The sequence below is a fragment of the Callospermophilus lateralis genome, unplaced genomic scaffold (genome assembly GCF_048772815.1).
Source record: "Callospermophilus lateralis isolate mCalLat2 unplaced genomic scaffold, mCalLat2.hap1 Scaffold_144, whole genome shotgun sequence".
Lineage (NCBI taxonomy): Eukaryota > Metazoa > Chordata > Mammalia > Rodentia > Sciuridae > Callospermophilus > Callospermophilus lateralis.
Genome location: NW_027512584.1, coordinates 821,287 through 838,520, shown reverse-complemented (window position 1 = coordinate 838,520; position 17,234 = coordinate 821,287). Strand labels below are relative to the sequence as shown.

General features: G+C 38.5%; 1 protein-coding gene across 1 annotated transcript in view; it reads left to right on the top strand.

Annotated features, from left to right (window-relative positions):
- The first annotated feature begins 5,123 nt into the window (after positions 1 to 5,123).
- The window catches only part of LOC143387506 (serine/threonine-protein kinase B-raf-like), an 83,070-nt gene continuing 70,959 nt past the window's right edge, over positions 5,124 to 17,234 (top strand). Inside the window, exons 1-2 of the mRNA XM_077108121.1 lie at positions 5,124 to 5,223; positions 5,520 to 5,693. Coding sequence (XP_076964236.1) covers positions 5,124 to 5,223; positions 5,520 to 5,693 — 274 coding nt within the window. The remainder of the gene's footprint in view (positions 5,224 to 5,519; positions 5,694 to 17,234) is intronic.

Genomic DNA, 17,234 nt, shown 5'->3' with positions numbered 1-17,234 from the left:
TTGCTAAAAGAAAAATAAATATTTAGGTGTAAATCTAACAAACTATGTCCAAGAATAGTATGCTTAAAGTGACACAATATTTACCAAAGAACATCTAAATAAGTGGAGAGGCATTCCATGTCAAGGCTTCATTCAGGAAAGTCACTGCTTAGGTAGACTAGAATACTTCATTTCCATTAAATTATGCATCAATTTAAATATGTTTTTTTTTAAAAACCAAAGATGAATTCAGTTTAATATGCTTTACATTTCTAAAATAGTGCCAAAATTTTCATACTCATATATATACAATGATTTGTATGTGTGTATGTGTACACTGGATGGATAGGTAGATAGATAGATAGATAGATAGATAGATAGATAGATAGATAGATAGATAGGTAGGTAGATAGATACACACACTGTATACATACATATGCTGTACAATTGGTTTAAATGTTTTGGTTAAGTTGAGTCATTATTTTTGACTGGCCACTTTAATTTAAAATGTGAACCCACAGTAGACTGAGAAGTGTTAAACAGAGAACAGATACTAATTTACTCATTGTTTGAAGTAATTGAGTTAAGAGTTAACTAGCCTAATCAATTCAGTCAAACAGACATTCTGACTGTGCTGCTAGAGGTATGTTTTAATGTTTTTAGAACCATAGAAATTGTGGACACTGGCATTTTTTAAAGATAATAAGTAATAAGTTGAAAGGTTTTGGTTGTTGTTGTTTGACCTTTTAGCAACATGCTTGGACTTAAGGAATAAAGTAAGAAATACCTGTGTGCTGTTTCTTGTTTTTTCTTTCTACTGATTAGATACTAAACTCCATCTTTATGCTCAGGCTTTCATTATTCATATGTAAATCCTGCTACACTTCCTATCTGGTCTCTGCCTCTAATTAATGTTCCCTCCAATTCTTTCTGAGAACCACACTTTTTAAAATAATATATTTCCCCATCTTCACTCCCAACTTCATTATGATTCAGTACTGTCAATTTCTTTAGCCCTTCACGATCTATCCAATCCCACTATTGAATCTTTGTTTCCTGCAATTCACGCCCCCCCACACACTTCATAGCTAGCAAGTGTCTTCACATACCCCTGTGATTACCCAAGTCTATCTTCATGTCTAGTATTTTCATGCCTGAAAATATTCCCTTACCAATTTTGCCACTTTCTGTGTCAACCTTCCTCTAATTCTCATGCTCTATTTAAGGCCACCATCTTTCAGCAATCATTCTGACTTCTCAGTCCACAGTCCACAGTCCACTGTGATTTCATCAAAGTTAGGCTAAGTTTTCCTCAGAATCAGAGTCAATAATGTGGTTCCTGATTGTTCTTTTATTCATTCATTCACTCATCTGCTCTACAAAAATATGCTGAGCACTTATGTATGTTAAGCTACTCTGCTAATTATAGTAATTATCTCACATCCCTTTGTTTCCATTCATGATTATATATTTGGTAAATAAAATGGATAATGCATTACTACCTTCATTTCCAGGCTCCTCAATACCCATATGGTTGACATAACCTCACCATTAATGTCATCAATATCAAATATCAATTGACCCACTTCTACCTATGGTCAGTACTCTCCTTGGCACTGGAAACTCAAAGATGTAAGATATACTACTACAATCACAGTTTACATGGAAAGGAAAGTAGCAGTGAATGGCAGGCACTATGTTAGAGCTCAGAAGAAGGAGCAATCACAGAGAACATAACAGAGATGACAAGGCTTTTGATGTTTTATGTTTTTGTAGTGGATCTTGTGGCGATCCACACAAATCTCTTTTTGCGGGCTAATGCACCTATTTCAGGCATGGAAATATCAACATCAACTGCTACAATCTTCACTGGGAAGTGATTCCCACTACAGTGAACTGCCTGTGCAAGGCTACAGTCTTCCCCAAGGGACAACCCACAGCAAGTCATTAGCCTATGAAGAAAATAAGGCTTAGACTCCTTTGTCTCAGTTTGAGTCAATTCTGAAGGACCAGTCACCTGGAGTTTCTGGGGTCAGCTGAGACCTCACCTGTGACTGCACTGCTATCCAGCTTCTCACTCTTCCCAGGGTTGCCTGTCTTGCTACTTCCCAAGGTTACTTCCCAAGAATACTCTTCAGTTAATTTTCGTCATGCCAACTCCCCATCTCATAGGCTGGTTCCAGGAAGACTAATCTGTATTTATGCTTTTGAAGGAAGGATTTTGTTATCCATAAAATTAGTTGTCTGTGAAACCTACTACATTAGTAGTAGTTATTAGCTGAAATAAGGTCAGGTTATGTTTTAGAACACTAACAAAAAGATAAAGTCAGAAGAAATTTTTTATCTCCATACTTGCCAATGTATGACATATGTATACATGATATCATAGATATGTGATATAGATGATATACATGTACTGTGTGATATAAAATACACAAGTGATGTGTATCACATACCAAAAACAATGTATGTTGTGTATCATAAGATAGAGGATATATAACACATATCACATTTGATATATCATATATGGTGATATAATATATATGTGGACATGTGGCAAACATTGAATTACAGATGTTTTGTTCTGCTATGCTTGCCCTTATAAGTTGTCACATGAAGGACAAAAAAAACAAAACACTTTTCACCTTAAGAACAGGATACTCTAGAAGACATAGAAGATCAGGTTGAAATATCCAACCTACCCAATAAAAGAATGTGGACCTATGGATGTCAAATTCTACTAGTACAAAAATCAGTTAAGCCATTCATCCTCATGGATAAAAGTAAGGAGCTGAGGGACAAATCGGGAGTGCTTCTCTAATTCTGTTTATTCCTAGAAAATATGGAACCAAGAGAACTAGGAAGAGAGTTCCCCGAACATGAATCTTAGTCAAATCGGAAGTAAAGGCTTTTGCTGAGTTGGAGGATGGGATGGAAATTCTGCTGTAGGAAATGTGATGGGGAGTCCGCAAAAGAATTGTGAGCAGCCATAAAATTCGAAAGCATGACTCTGTACAGATCCAGTCAGAATAGTTTTGTGATTTTCAATAGCAACATTCAACAATCCAGCTGTGTGATTTCTCACTCATATATTCCAGCACTGACCATACCAATCACTCAGTAAATATTGAGAAAACTAAATAGGTTATACTTTGAAGCTAGTACCAAGGATTTGAGAAATTTAAGTGTGGTATTAGATTAAGGCTAACACTTACCGCTGATGCACCTGAAACTACCAAGATAGAAAAAATACACACTCAAACTCATAAAATTTCTTGTGTCAAATGGTTTCTGAAACCAAATGTCTAACTCTCAGCACAAGTCTTATTTTTCTGGACAGTACCAAATTAGCTGAACAAGATTACTTGGTCTCACCAGCGTAATTCAAGCTAATGCAGAAGACCTATTTTGGAAAATTTTTTTTGGTAGCATGTAAATCTTTTTAGAATTTTTATTTAATCAATACACTGACAATGAAAAACTATAGTTTTAAATATTAGTAAAAATATCTTAAAATATGACCAGTTTCATCATCCTTGACTTAATTACTTACACAGAGTAACAACTGAACCTCACTTTACCTCAGTATAATGCCTATGATTTTTAATTCTGATCTGAAAAATGAAACATAAAACTAAGGGTATTCACAGAGTGCCCGTAGCTGTACAGTGTCACTGTAAGCACCACTGAGCTATAAAATAAGTGGGAGCCACAGTCTTTGCCTAGATAAGTGGGTGCTTAATGTGGCTTGCATACATTTTTCAAGTACAGCATAAAGCAAAAGAATGATTTGAGCACTAATTTAAAACTCCATTCAATTTTCACAGTAAAGTATATTTATTTTTGCCCAGATCTTAAATCTATCTGAATAAATGGCTTAAAATTTCTCCTTTGCAACTTTTTCACTGATGATTTGTTTATTTAACAAATTATTTCTCCAACAAATACTGTCATTCAAAGTAATTGAACATTCCCTAGCACTTGAGATAAATGTACAAAACCAGGTATAATCCCATTGGTAGTATTATTTCATGTTTTAAGACTTGTTTATGTGTCTCTAAGACTATTGTCATTTTTATTATACTTAAAAAAATAACTGTTGAGGTCGTCCTGTGACTGTATCACCAGTACAAATGTATGTGGTTATATAAAAATGGCATATTTAAACAGTTCAAAGTATATTGTTAAAAAAGAGCACCTCATTTTATCTGCAGAAGAAACTATTCTAGTTTGGAAAAATATCAATTTTAGGAGTCATTATTTCTAATAAAATACCATTTCTTGAAAAGTAGCAGTTTCATGAGAAAATGGAAAATTTATGAGAATTCTTTAAATGCAAAATGAGTCTAAACTGAGTTCAGCATTTTCTGGCCCAAAATAAATTTTCTTTTATCTCCAGAAATGCCAACAGGATTTTGTTTCCTCCATAGTCTTTATTCCCAAATGTACTTGGGAACCAACTTCTGACTCCAGACAAATGGCTGTTAGTTCCAGCTCTTACCTGCCAATTAACAATACTTTGGGAATCTGTGCCAGTCTCTGGGTCAGCTCCATGATGAGATTAAGGGACCTGTTTGTTTAGTTCATTAGCAGAAATTCGTTCCACCCAGGCAGAGCAAAGGGTGACGGTGGGGGTGGGGGCCTGGAGGGAACTGGGGCCCTCCTGGAATGGATCTTTTCTTTATTCTCTTTCTTTTCTTTCATTTTACACTAGAAACTGGGAAATGGAAGCACTGTTTCCCCTTCTGGTTGGTTCCCTACTTTCCCATTTCAGTTCCTTGATTGAGGCAGTAGGGTGGACAATAGAAGCCTCCCCTGCCCGCCCCTCACCCACCGGCTCCCCCAATTCCGGCTCCAGGCGGAGATTTGTCAGAACCCTTCAGTTGAGACTGATTATGATTGCAGCAGGTGGGCTGGATTTGACAGCGCTGAATCTAAGCAGCTTCTGACTGGGAGTGGGGGGGGGCGTGAAGGGGGTGGGGAGGGGGAGAAAGCTGGGGGTGGGAATCCCTTTACCGGAGCCTCCTGGTAGGAGCGCACGCTGTGCAGCCCAGCCAGGCGCTTTGGGGCAGCTCTTTAACACACGCCTCACAGGAAAGTGGCACTGCCGACTGGAGGAGGAATGAATGCCAAGGAAAGGTCCCATGGCTAAGAGGGCGCTGGGACACTGGCAGGCAGGCACAGGGGGCACTGGCAGCCGAGAACAACAAAGCAGAAGAACGCGAGGTGCCCCTGCTGTGGAGTGTGCGTGGCCCAGGCTTGCCATGGCAAGTTTGTTAACTCCAAACTCTGTGGCCAGAGCCTTGCTGCCCCCAAAGTGATGGCAATGCAAGGTCTCCCTCAAGGGGAAAGCGCCCACCCTGTCCCCAGCCTGCTGCAAAATGCTCCACCGAAGGCCAGGTAAGGAGACACCAACCCACACCCCTCCTAGGTGTGTCCCCAGCGAACGGCCTCCAGTGATGTACAAGCCCCCAGTTCTTCAGCTCCTTGGCTGTCCTGGGTCTCTGTGGACCTGTGACTGTCCTTCCTTGGTTTCCTAGTTCCACCTCTGCTCTCCATCGCTTTCGGTCATGGGTTGCCCGCCGTTTCCCTTTTACCAGATCCCAACGGCAGTGGGATCCCAAGTTCAGGGAGTTGGCGTGAGGTTAAGGGTTCTCTGTTCTCTGAAATCCCAAAGCTAGTGCCAGGACTTGAGAGGCAGGGAAGGCTGGAAGGTGGGTGGAATTCGGGTTAGTGAGTGTGCGCGCATCCGCCGCCCTGCTCCCAAACAACCCAAGCCGAAACTCAGCACAGCGTGCATGCGCTCGCACACACAGGCACACATCGGATTTTTCCACCTGTGGGGCCTCGCTTTTGTGTCGGAAGCGCAAATGAAAACATGCACACGTGCAGACACACTTCCACGTTTGCATCTTCCAGGGATTCCCGAAGGGCAGGAGTGTAGGCAGGCACAGAAGGGTGGGTCTTGGGTACCCTGGCCTACTCCATTGCACAGGGCTGGTATCCAGGTGATAGCAGAGTTTGGCGCCTTGGGGGCGGGGGATGGGGGAGACGGAGTCTGGTGAATTTGGCAAGTGCGGTACTGTGGCACGAGAAACCGACTCTCATCTGGGAGATGAGCAGTCAGGGCCACTGCCTGGCCAGCCCTCAGTAGGGTTGACCCCCACCTCGCACAGCCACTGCCCCTTCCCCTCCCCTTATGCACCTGATCCCTGACCTTGTCTGCCCAACCCAGGACCTTTTACTCAGGTGGCTCTTTTCTCCCAGCCACTGTCTGCCTCTGTTCACCAGGAGCGTGGACCCTGTTGCTAGTGGCAACTGCCTGTGCCCAAAGCTCAGCCCCTAAGCTGCTTAATGTTGATTGATGGGCAGAAATACGATATTTTCTGGAGTGGAGCTGAGCGGTTGCGGGTGCACTGGCCCTTTTGCCTCAGAATGTAACTTGGAGAAGATAAGTAAAATGCATGGAACCGATATATTAGCAGGGAGGCATCCTGGGAAGAGACTCCATCCCACAACCTTGGTGGCCCAGTGAGCTGCTGGCTGTTGAAGGTGGAGGCTTTCCAGGGCCCTGGACTGCTGCCTTATCCTAGGATCTAAAATGGGATGAAAGTGTTAGCACAAAGTTGCTGGGAGACTAGCAAATTAAACAAAATGAGTAGGCAATGACGTTACTTTCTTTAGATACAAAGCATTCTTGAGATATCCGCAAGTTTCTAGCATATATTTACTTGAGAAGTGAAGCAATTTTCTGTACTTAGAGAATATAAAAAAATGAGTTTGTGTTCCTTGTCTGAGCCATAATGAAGACAATTGAGGTTTGGAGCATATTTTACCCATTACTTTGAAAACTGGGCATATCTCACATGGATAAATGGGAGTTTCTGTTTTTTTTTTTTGATACATAATTTATAGGGAGCCAGTACTGTAGGGCTTCACGTAGATTTGTTCCCTTTCTCTGCTTCTTGAACATGCAGGGTGCAGGGCAGCCCTTCTGTGACTTCATTGTGAGTTTCATTTGTGACTTCCCTTCTGAAATAGTTTCTGGAATGATAGGTGATAGTTTTAAAAAATTGGCATTTCAGATATTATGCTACTGTACTTGTGTATCATTGTAAAGTTTTGTAAACAAGTTAGTATAAGTTGTTAGGGTTAGGTGCTAGCTCTGAGTTTGCCTAGATTACATATAAGCCAAAGAGAGAATCACAGAGTAAGGTTTATCGTGATGAAGGTTAGAGATAATCAGAGAGGTATTTACTGTTTCATATCCTGCGACTTCATGCCACTCATAGATGTGTAGGTTTTTTGCTAGAGTTTGTTTACTCAAAACTATTATACATTGAGTATCTCTTACCTGATGTGTTACCTTTGCATCAGTGTGACCAAAACATCTTACAAGTAAATCTCAGAGTAGGAAAAGTTTATTTTGGTTTATGGTTCCAGGGTTTTTTCCATGGTCAGGAGAATCCATTGCTCTGGGCCCAAGGTAAGGCAGAACATCATGGTGAAATATCCTGGTGCAGGAAAACAGCTTTGTTTCTGGCAGCCAAACAAAGAGGAAAAAGGGGGAAGAAGAGAGAAAGATCCATAAAAGAGATGAATCCTTCCAGGGCACCCCCAGTGACCTACCTCCTCCAGCCACACCCCACCTGCCTACAGTTACCACCCAGTTAGTCCATTCAAACTAGAATGAACTGACGAGATTACAGCTCTCATAATCCGATCATTCACTTTAATATTCCTGCATTAAAGCAGGAGCTTTTGGACAACACCTCATATCCAAATCATAACACTGGAAATGCTCAGGATCAGAAGTGCTTAGTATTTTGGAATTTTTTTTTTTAAATGAGTACTTGCACATGCATAATGAAACATCTTGGGTCTGGGGCCCACATATAAATGTGAAAATAATTTATGTTTTATATAAGTTATACATGTAACCTGAAGGTAATTTTGTAGAATATTTTCAGTACATCTATGTTTTGACTGCCGCCCATCACAGGAAGTCAAGTATGAAATTTTCTCCCTGTTGACATCTTGTCTATGCTCAAAACAGTTTGAATTTTGTAGCATTTTGGATTTTCAAATTGATGAGACTCCACCTATATTCTGTATTTGACATTCCAGGATATTAGTTTCATTCATAAATGTTACAAATTTTAGTTTACCTATGTCTCTAGGTTGGTTATATGTCAATGAAAAGGGCATAGTAAAAATATCTGTTGTCTACTTAGGAAGTAAAATTGGACATAGTGGGGGGAGGTAGCCCTTTTCTAAGGAAAATTCATTAACTTTGGATTCTGAAATGACTTTTAGAAAGAGATGGGGTTGATTCCAGCCTTAGGCATACTCTGATTTTTTAAATTTAACATGAGAGTTTTTAGCAGGGAAAGTTTTCGGCACTACACTAATAGCTAGTTTCTCCTGGAACGGGGTTGGCTATCTTTTCCACTGTCCTCCAATCTAGTGTTCCATTAATTATTCATTCATTTCATAAATACTTACTGAGGTGCTGTTTTAGAGATTAAGCCGCCTTGCTTCTAAGGCATAACTGTGCTGTTTCTTGCTTATCCACAGTCTCCTTTCAGATACCTGAAAGTTTCACCCTTTAGGGTACATGTAGGTTTGGTTCAAAGGCAGGATATGGGTGTTTGAGAGAATTTCCTACTGCATGGAGTATAGTGTTGCTGGCAGTAGCAGCTGTGAGGGCTGGAATTGTACCCTGGGAATTGCACTCTTTTATCCTTTTTCTTAAGAGAAATTGAGAAAGTTTTCTAAGGTGAACTCGGTTTTCATGTATCCCTTCAGCTCAGATAGTAGGTAGCAATGCATTAAATAAACAGCCCCTGTGAATTTGTCACTCATCTCCAAGTGTGGCTGTTTCATATTAGTAGACATAACATGACAAGGTGCTTCAAGGAGGATGCTGGTACTTAGATATTCAGGTAACCTGGCAGGTGGAAAGAGATGATAGGGAGGGAAAGAAGTGAATCATTTTTTATTGTGTTGGAAGGTATTGAACATAAGTCAGATTCTGTAGTGCTATGGGTAAAACTGGTGTCATAGTAGATGGATGTTTAGTAACTCAGTGTTGCTAAAACGGCCTGTAATATGGCTTTTGGTTATGAGTTCAAACTTTGGAATTCTTAGAGACCTGGACTCACAGCCTGAATTTATCACTCACAATTGATGTGATTTGGGGTTAAAGTTATTAATTTATTTAACCTATTTCCTCATCTGTAAAAATACAAAGAAAAGTTATGTGCATTTATAAAAAGTTAAGAGTAAATCTAACATATAAGAAGGGTTTAGAAGTGCTTAACAAACAAGAAACACAACAGATCTTAGTGGCTATGGTCTTCTGATGTTTTCATGTTGCTTTGAAAAAGGTGGCCTTTTTCATAAATCAACCTCATCTCTGAACCTTCTCTCAGCACCATGCAGAAAACAACCATTGTAAAGAATTTATAGTTTAAAGCAATTGTAGCCACTTCCAAAGGGAGCATGAGCCCTCCACAGTGTGACAGGAGATGATACCTTCCCTTGAGGAGCAACAGGTGTCAGTCAATAAGATAAACATTTTAGTTTACAAGGTAAGCCTAGAAAGTTTCAGTTAACATTTAGTTCACTAAATGCCTATGAAAGGCTCTGTACTGGGCTGCAAGAAATGCAAAAATGAAGGTTGACATGAGAAGTAACAGCATAATAATGAGGAACATTGAAACAAACATACCTGTCACTTATTAAGCCCTGGTATGTGTCGGACAAATACTATAATCACACCTTTAGACTTTTCAAATCTTTGGACTTCATATTAAGTCTTTATCTGTGAGGTGATGTCATTGTCTCCATTATAGAGATTTATAAAGTATAAACTTAAGCATCATACTAATATATTAATAACATAATAGAGCATGCAAAGTGCAGCATTATCCTACCAGATAAACCTACTGCAGGTGGATTTCTTTAATGTTTTGAATGAGTTGTTTGGGAATCTTGAATGTGATTCTTTATTAACTATGCTATCCCAAGTTGTATTAGTTTCAGCAATCTCTTGAGCCTACCACCTATTCATAGCATTATAGAAGTGAGAACAAGGAAAGATTGGGTCTTGTTAAACAGCCACTGAGAAATTTGTTCTTCCTTTTTCTATTCTTTGTTCATTTTCATTGCAAATGCCTCCATGGAAAAATATATTTTCTTCCATGTAAGGCTCTCTTAGTCTAAAGACCACATTGTCTTCAATTTTGTGATCCTATTTTCCTATGACATGAAATTTAAGCTACCAACATTTTTCCTTCATTGAATTCCTAGCAACTTTTGCATGTGTGCACATGCTAAGTAGTAAATGCAGTATTATAAGTAAAGTTAAATTAGCTCAGCTAACTGGCATTCTGGTCAGACTGAGCATATACCACACCTCCTAAGTGATAGGTGTTCCAATTCAACTATTATTTTCTTCACCTGTTTTTCTGTTGAGATTGTATAAAATAGACTGCCCATGCAAAATTCTGTCACAGTGTTTTTATTAAAGGAGCCCTAAATTTGACTGAATGACTACTACATGAAAAGGGAATCACATAGGCCTATCTAAATACTTTGTTTTGCATATGAATTTTAATCTTTAGTATCTTGTAGGGAAATGTGAATTAACTCCAGAAGGTAAGGATGAATTTACAACCCACCTTCCACTGTGTTCTAATATAAAGGAATTACACTGTAAAAATTTTTAGCCAAACAGCATTTCTATATACAGGCAGAAGGTCTCCTTTCCTGCCTTCTTTCATTAATTTCTGTATTCAACAGTTGACTCAACAGACTTATTAGGTGCCCACCATGTATTAGGCAATGGGTTAGGCTTAGAAGAGTGATTGCTACCAGCAGTGAGTAGTCTTAACACTGAACTCAATTTAGCAAGACAGAGTCATTGGTTCTCAAACCAGTAAACCAAAAAAAAAAAGTCAAACATTGCATGTTCTGCCCTCTTACTGCTCTTGACAGCCTTTAGATAAGACTTATTTTAGGCTATCTTATCCTTGTTGTGTTCATAAACAACATAAAATTGCTATTTCCTAAGACTTTGAGAAGGCAGAGGCTTTTTTCTTCCATACCTCAGTTTATTCTAATTTTTCCCTGACACATTTTCAGTTGTTGTTGTTGTTGTTGTTTTCTTGGTATTTGACACATAGTCAAAATTTAACAAATAACTGGTGAATAGAAGGAAGGAAGGAAAGAGAAGAAACTTACTGTATTAGGATTTAGCAAATTATCTGACTTGGGATTTAACATACTCCAGAAGGTCTGACCCTCTTTTTCTTTTCCTGTAAACCACTGTATTCTACCTTTGATCTTATCAGAGACAATCTTTTTTTTTTTTCCCATTGGGCAGTTCCCTTTGAATTGGTTGGTACACATGGCCTTGAGGTTACTTATTTGTTGTTTTGGCATTGGGGATGTTTTTGTAGACATTCTAGAATCCCGGTACAGCATTGTAGAAACTCCTTACCCACTCTGCCAAATTACTTCTACTCTGAGAATTTTATTCTATTGTAACATACCTCCCCCTTCCCTTTCTTACACTGACACAATTGCAACAGCCCACCTTATTTTCATTAAATGATATTTAGCACCTGCATGGTATAAAATCTTATTCTAGTTTTCATGAATTTATAGTAATTAGTTGTAAAATATGAATCGTTGTGAGCTGGTGATAAAAGTAGTTATCTATTCCAAACTCCCCCTAGGGCTTACAATTTAGGTGGAGAAACAGATGCCATCAGACAGAATACCAAAACCTTAGTGTGGAGCTGCTCTAGAAACATCAGTGCAGTAGGACATTAGAAGATGGAATGATGGATGAGACAGTAAAGTTAGGATATAGCTGGGAAGGAGGACAGGAGCTGACCCCGGTGGTACTTAGACCTGAGGAGCAGGAGAGCATAATCCATCAGTCAGCAGAGAGCCTGAACTTAGGAAGGTCATAAACAGCACTGAAAAGGGGGTTCTGAAGGTGTAGCAGTAGCAGGACCCAGTGATAAAGGTCGTACATTAAGTCTGTATGTTAAACAGTTTGGACTTTGTGTTCTGGGGCAGCTTTACCCAAAATGCAGCTTTCTGTATTACTGATTCTACTGGATATTGTAGGGGTCTTAATCAAAACAAGTTTCTGTGGTTGAAAAACTGAGAAAAAAAAACTGGGATAAGTTTTATTGAAGTTTTCTTCTGTGGAATTTCTTAGAGGGTATAATATGCTAACGTACATTATTAATATCTAAGAGCTTCCCTAAATAGTTTTGATCTCTGAATCTGTTTTTAATGGGGCTCCTTGTTAGGGGAGTTGTCTGTGAAGACTATTTTGGGAAATGTTGTTAGAAGACATTGATTTTGAGTCAGAGGCAATATTGGGTGGCTGGTGTTGGAACATGAATTTTCAAATGCTGCAAAGGATGGATCTGACCAGGGAGTGATGAGGGAACTTTGAGTCTTCTAGATGGATGTGATGAGGCCTGGATTTGTTGGTGAAGCATGTGAATGGGAACGAAGGGACAGATTTGAGGACCTTTTAGATATTTGGGTGAAAGAACCTTCACTTATCTGTGAATGGCCAGATGAAAAAAGGATTGCAAAGACAGAATTAAGAATGGCTCACATTTTTGAGATGTCTACATTAGGAGCCTGAGGTAGCAATCTCTGTATGGAATTCTTACCTTCTTTATCCTTGGCATAATCATCTAAGACCATGAGGTACTCCAAGAGTACTCAGAACACAAGGAGACAGGGATGTCTTTGTAGACATGTCCCTTTTGTAGCAACTGCTCTGTAGTCAAAATTCTTTCTTGCTATAAAACACTGAAAACACAATTTGGCAATGTCAAGCTATGTGTCAGGTATAATATTGCCCTAAGTGTTCCCGTGCAGTCCTGACCACTATTTGTCCTGTGGGGTGGCTGATATACACCCAGGAAGGAAGTATCTTCTACATGAAATTGACTCTACACCCTGCCATAGAGAATCTGGCTCTTTGGCTTAAGTGCACTCTTTTCTGTTCATCCTGAGAAACTTTATCAGAAAGACGGTGGACACAGTATAATGTTTTGGCCAACTCTCTTGTGTTTATTCATCTCTAGAGACACAAAGAATTTCAGCACACCATGTTGGAACCCATCATTTATCTGTCTCCTCTGCAAGGACTGGTCTGCAGATTTGTTCACAATCTTTACGTCCTGCTTTAGGTATGGGCCTGATGTTATACATCTGTCTCTTCAGTCATTCATGAAGTTATGTAGATTAATGCTTTCTTTTCCCATAATTATTTTATATCTATTTGACTAGAGTTCTTAACACTTTTAAAAATAGGCAGTGGAAGAAAGCAGCAGTGTAAAATGAAAAGCAGAGTTGTGTTTTCCCTCTTGAATTGTTCATCAGAGTACTAATGGTAAGTTTCCCAGTTTTCTTACATATTTATGAATATAAATGAATTTAACTGCTTAATTAATAACTCCTGTATCCTCTGTGTTTGCTTCTTTTCATGCCTACACTTGCTACAACTCTGTTCATGTATTTGGTAGCTTACAAATGATTCAAAGTAGTGGTGGTCATTAGTGTGACTATTTCTGAATATTTTTCTCCTTTATTGTTTGCACTTCCATAAAATATCTGAATCCTCTTAATTCCCCTGCCATATTGCTTATCTGCATTTCACAAGGGCCTTGAAAACCCTACATTGTGTTCCTTTGTGCTTTTGTTTGAAAGATTTCTTCCCACTGGTGTCTTATTAAATTAACTTGCGCTACAGAGATATATACCATTGTCTTTGAGTGTGTTGACTACTTCAGGCTGAAGAAGTTCATATTGATGCATAAATTCTTTGTTTGGCTGTCTACCTTGGATAAACTCACTATATCATTGCAAAATCGCTCCTTTTTAAAGGTGGTGGTTATATGTGTGCCATGTCTACATACTGACATCTATAGATGGAACCATTGTGGTGGATCCAACAGAGCTGGCTAGCTGTGGTTATTTGGCTAGCCAGAATTCAGGGCCTCATGTTGCTGCTTAATCCAAGGAGGCATGGCACACGAAGCCACAGCTGGGGAGGAGACTCTTATCGGGGACATTAATAAATGGCTTCTAGCATGCTTGATTGGAACAAGAACTTTTAACTGCACAGTGTATTTTTCTTCCATTAATTTTGGAATGATAACCAATGAATGGGAGATAATGTCATGTCTCTATCAGTTCATGTGCCCACATTTATTTTCTGTTCAGATGGTTACAATGCAATCAAGGTATTTTTCCAGATATTTTATCCTTTTTTTATAAACCAAAAATTGAATATGTTTTTTGGAATATTGGCTGTGCCTTTCAAAATGTGGATTTAAGTGTATTTTTCAGGGCTGGGGTTTGGCTCAGTGGTATAGTGCTTACCTAGCATGTGTGAGGCACTAGGTTTGAGTCTCAGCACCACATATAAAAAAATGAAATAAAGGTCCATTGACAATTAAAAAAATATTTTAAAATGAGTATTTTTCAGAGTTTTATGAGTGTTATTTGATTAAAAATACAAACATAAACAGTATATTATTAATATTCATAATAATAAAACACTTGTAATAGCCTTTTAGAAAGATTGGACAAAAGACATGTCAACTCAGCTGTAATCATACTAGAGTGTTCATTACTTTGGGAGCACAATTTTCCTAATGGGATGCTAATTCAAATAAAGGATTTAATGTAGAGGGCTACTCATAGTTTCTATCTTTATGTAACCAGGTTCAGAATAGTGGATAAGTTTCCCATTTGTCCAGTTAACAAATGACAACATGTCACATAAATAAATGTACACATGTATTGTATACTTATATTAACAGAGAATAGTACACTTGCCAAAAAAAACTTGAGTTGTGAATTCAGAATCAAATAGATTAGATTTTATTTCTAATTCTATCCTTATTTAAAAATGTTTATTGCATTAAGTAGATTGTTTTACTTAGTCTTAATTTAGTCATTGTTCCTTCCACTTTGAAATGTGAACTGCAATCTTTTGTTTATTCATGTATAGGCTTTGGGGCTTTGGAAAAGAATCCTTTGAAATCTTTAAGAGAAAGCATGTACTTGCTACTTATCATTTCATTCTCAGGAGTTGGCACATAATTGACTCTTTAATAAAACTTTTGTTCTTAATTCCGTGATCTAAGCTTTATATACTTATCATCTTATTCTACTTCTAAATGTTACTTACAATGAGAGAATCATATGTAAATTGGCGAATACTCCCACTACTAAGTAATGCCTTTGGAGGGCTGTTCTCATGCTCTTAGCTGCCTGCCACTGCCCACCCAAGAGGAAAGAGCTCATTCATGAGAAAACTTGTATCCTATACCATTGAACAGAGAGACAACTTTGGATACTTACCTGGGCCGGTCTGTGTTACAAATGACCTGATTTCTACTTCATTCCTCATATCTTGGTTGGAATGCAAAGAATGAGGTACAAACCATGTAGAAATAAAGAATGATCAAAATGAAATATTGGATAAAAAGGACTTTTGCAACACTGAGCCTTTTGTTTGTCCACCTCAGGACTGCCGAATAGACACATTTCCTGCAGTCATCACTAATACCATTTTTTTCTCTTCAGGAACAAAACTACCATCAGATAGTGGATCACACAGATGGAAAAATGTAGCTATTCCCTAAAAACTAGAGGTTTTATACTTTTTGTAGTTTTTTCTTCAAAAATATTAGTAAGGAGATGTTGTATTGAATAGTTGTCTGTGAGTTTATTTTGCATTTTTTCAAAAAGTAATGTGCTCCAAATTTCTTGAGACAAAAGCAGTGTTTATATGAATATTTTTTCCTGGAAAGAGACAGGAAAATACACATAGTTTGTAACCTGCTGCTTCTGTGATAACTATAAATTGATGAAAATTCAAGTTCACTGAACATTTCTTTACATTTGTATAGGACATTTTTTCTCTTGTTTGCAAAAGTCCTATTTATCCAATATTTCATTTTGATCTGTCAACAACCATAAAATTCTAAGAAGATATTTCCTTTTTATGAAATGATACTTTGGGGATTTAAATTTCTTTTTCAGTTTCATACAGCTAATGATGAGGTCAGGAGTCAAATTTGAGTTTTGAGGCTCCTAGTCTAAAGCTCTTTTAAATGTAATACAGTGCTTCCATTTATATTTTTTAAATTAAGTAATTAACGAGTAACACTCCCCACCCCCCACTAGTTCTCAATTCTTTAGCAGAAACCAGTATGTCTGGATCTGCCTGACCTTGGATGACTTAACTTCAACCAGCCTCACATATAAACTGGCATCCTTCGGCCCATATCAAATAGTTATAATGAAGATTAAACTAGATAATGTATGTGAAGGGTGAAGCGTATAGTAGAATTCAAAGATCCCTTTTCTTTATTTCTTCCTTTTTTCCTATATAACAAACAATCCTCAGAATTAATGTTTTAAATGACTTCAGTGGTACTACCTTTCATTTTGGGGAGTTGACTGGGTTCATCTGGGTCCATGCGCTCCTCATGACCTGATCTGGGGCTACCATCATCTGAGGGCTTAGCTGAACTGGAATAACCAAGGTGGCTGACTTAACATCTGATGCTTCCAGGAAGATGGGTGGAAGGCTGGGCTCAGCTGGGGTGCTGGGCAACTGGAGTTTCTCTCTCTCCCCTTATCATTTCCCCATGTGGTCCTTCCATCAGGATTGCTTACATGATTGCTCAGGATAAACATGGAAACTTCAAGACACTTCTAAGTTTGAGTCCTGGAACAGGATGTCATTTCTGCCACATATTATAGGTCACAGTGAGTCCAGTGAGTCACAGGACCAACCTATTTCCATTGTGAAAAGAGGCTACATCAGGGCATGAATAGTCATGGGTAGTCTGGGTCATGATAGGTTGTCCTTGTTCGACTACTGTAGTCATCATCATCTGAAAGTTTTTCAGTTGATCTAGAGCTTTCGCAGTAGAAAAATGACTGAAACAATGACAGCATGTGAAAAGGATTTTTCTGTTATTCTTAATTATTCCCAGAGTTGAAGGAAAGCAGATAACCTGGCGGTTCTTCTAAAGATCATCCTGGAGTGCTGGTTTCTTTCGTACTCTGAGGCACACATGGTAAAGAAAATGATGAAAGACATCTGGTCTTTCAATGGTTTGGGGTAACACTGCCTCACATTGGAATTTATAATTTTCAAGTACTTTACATATATTTTCCCTTTATTCTCA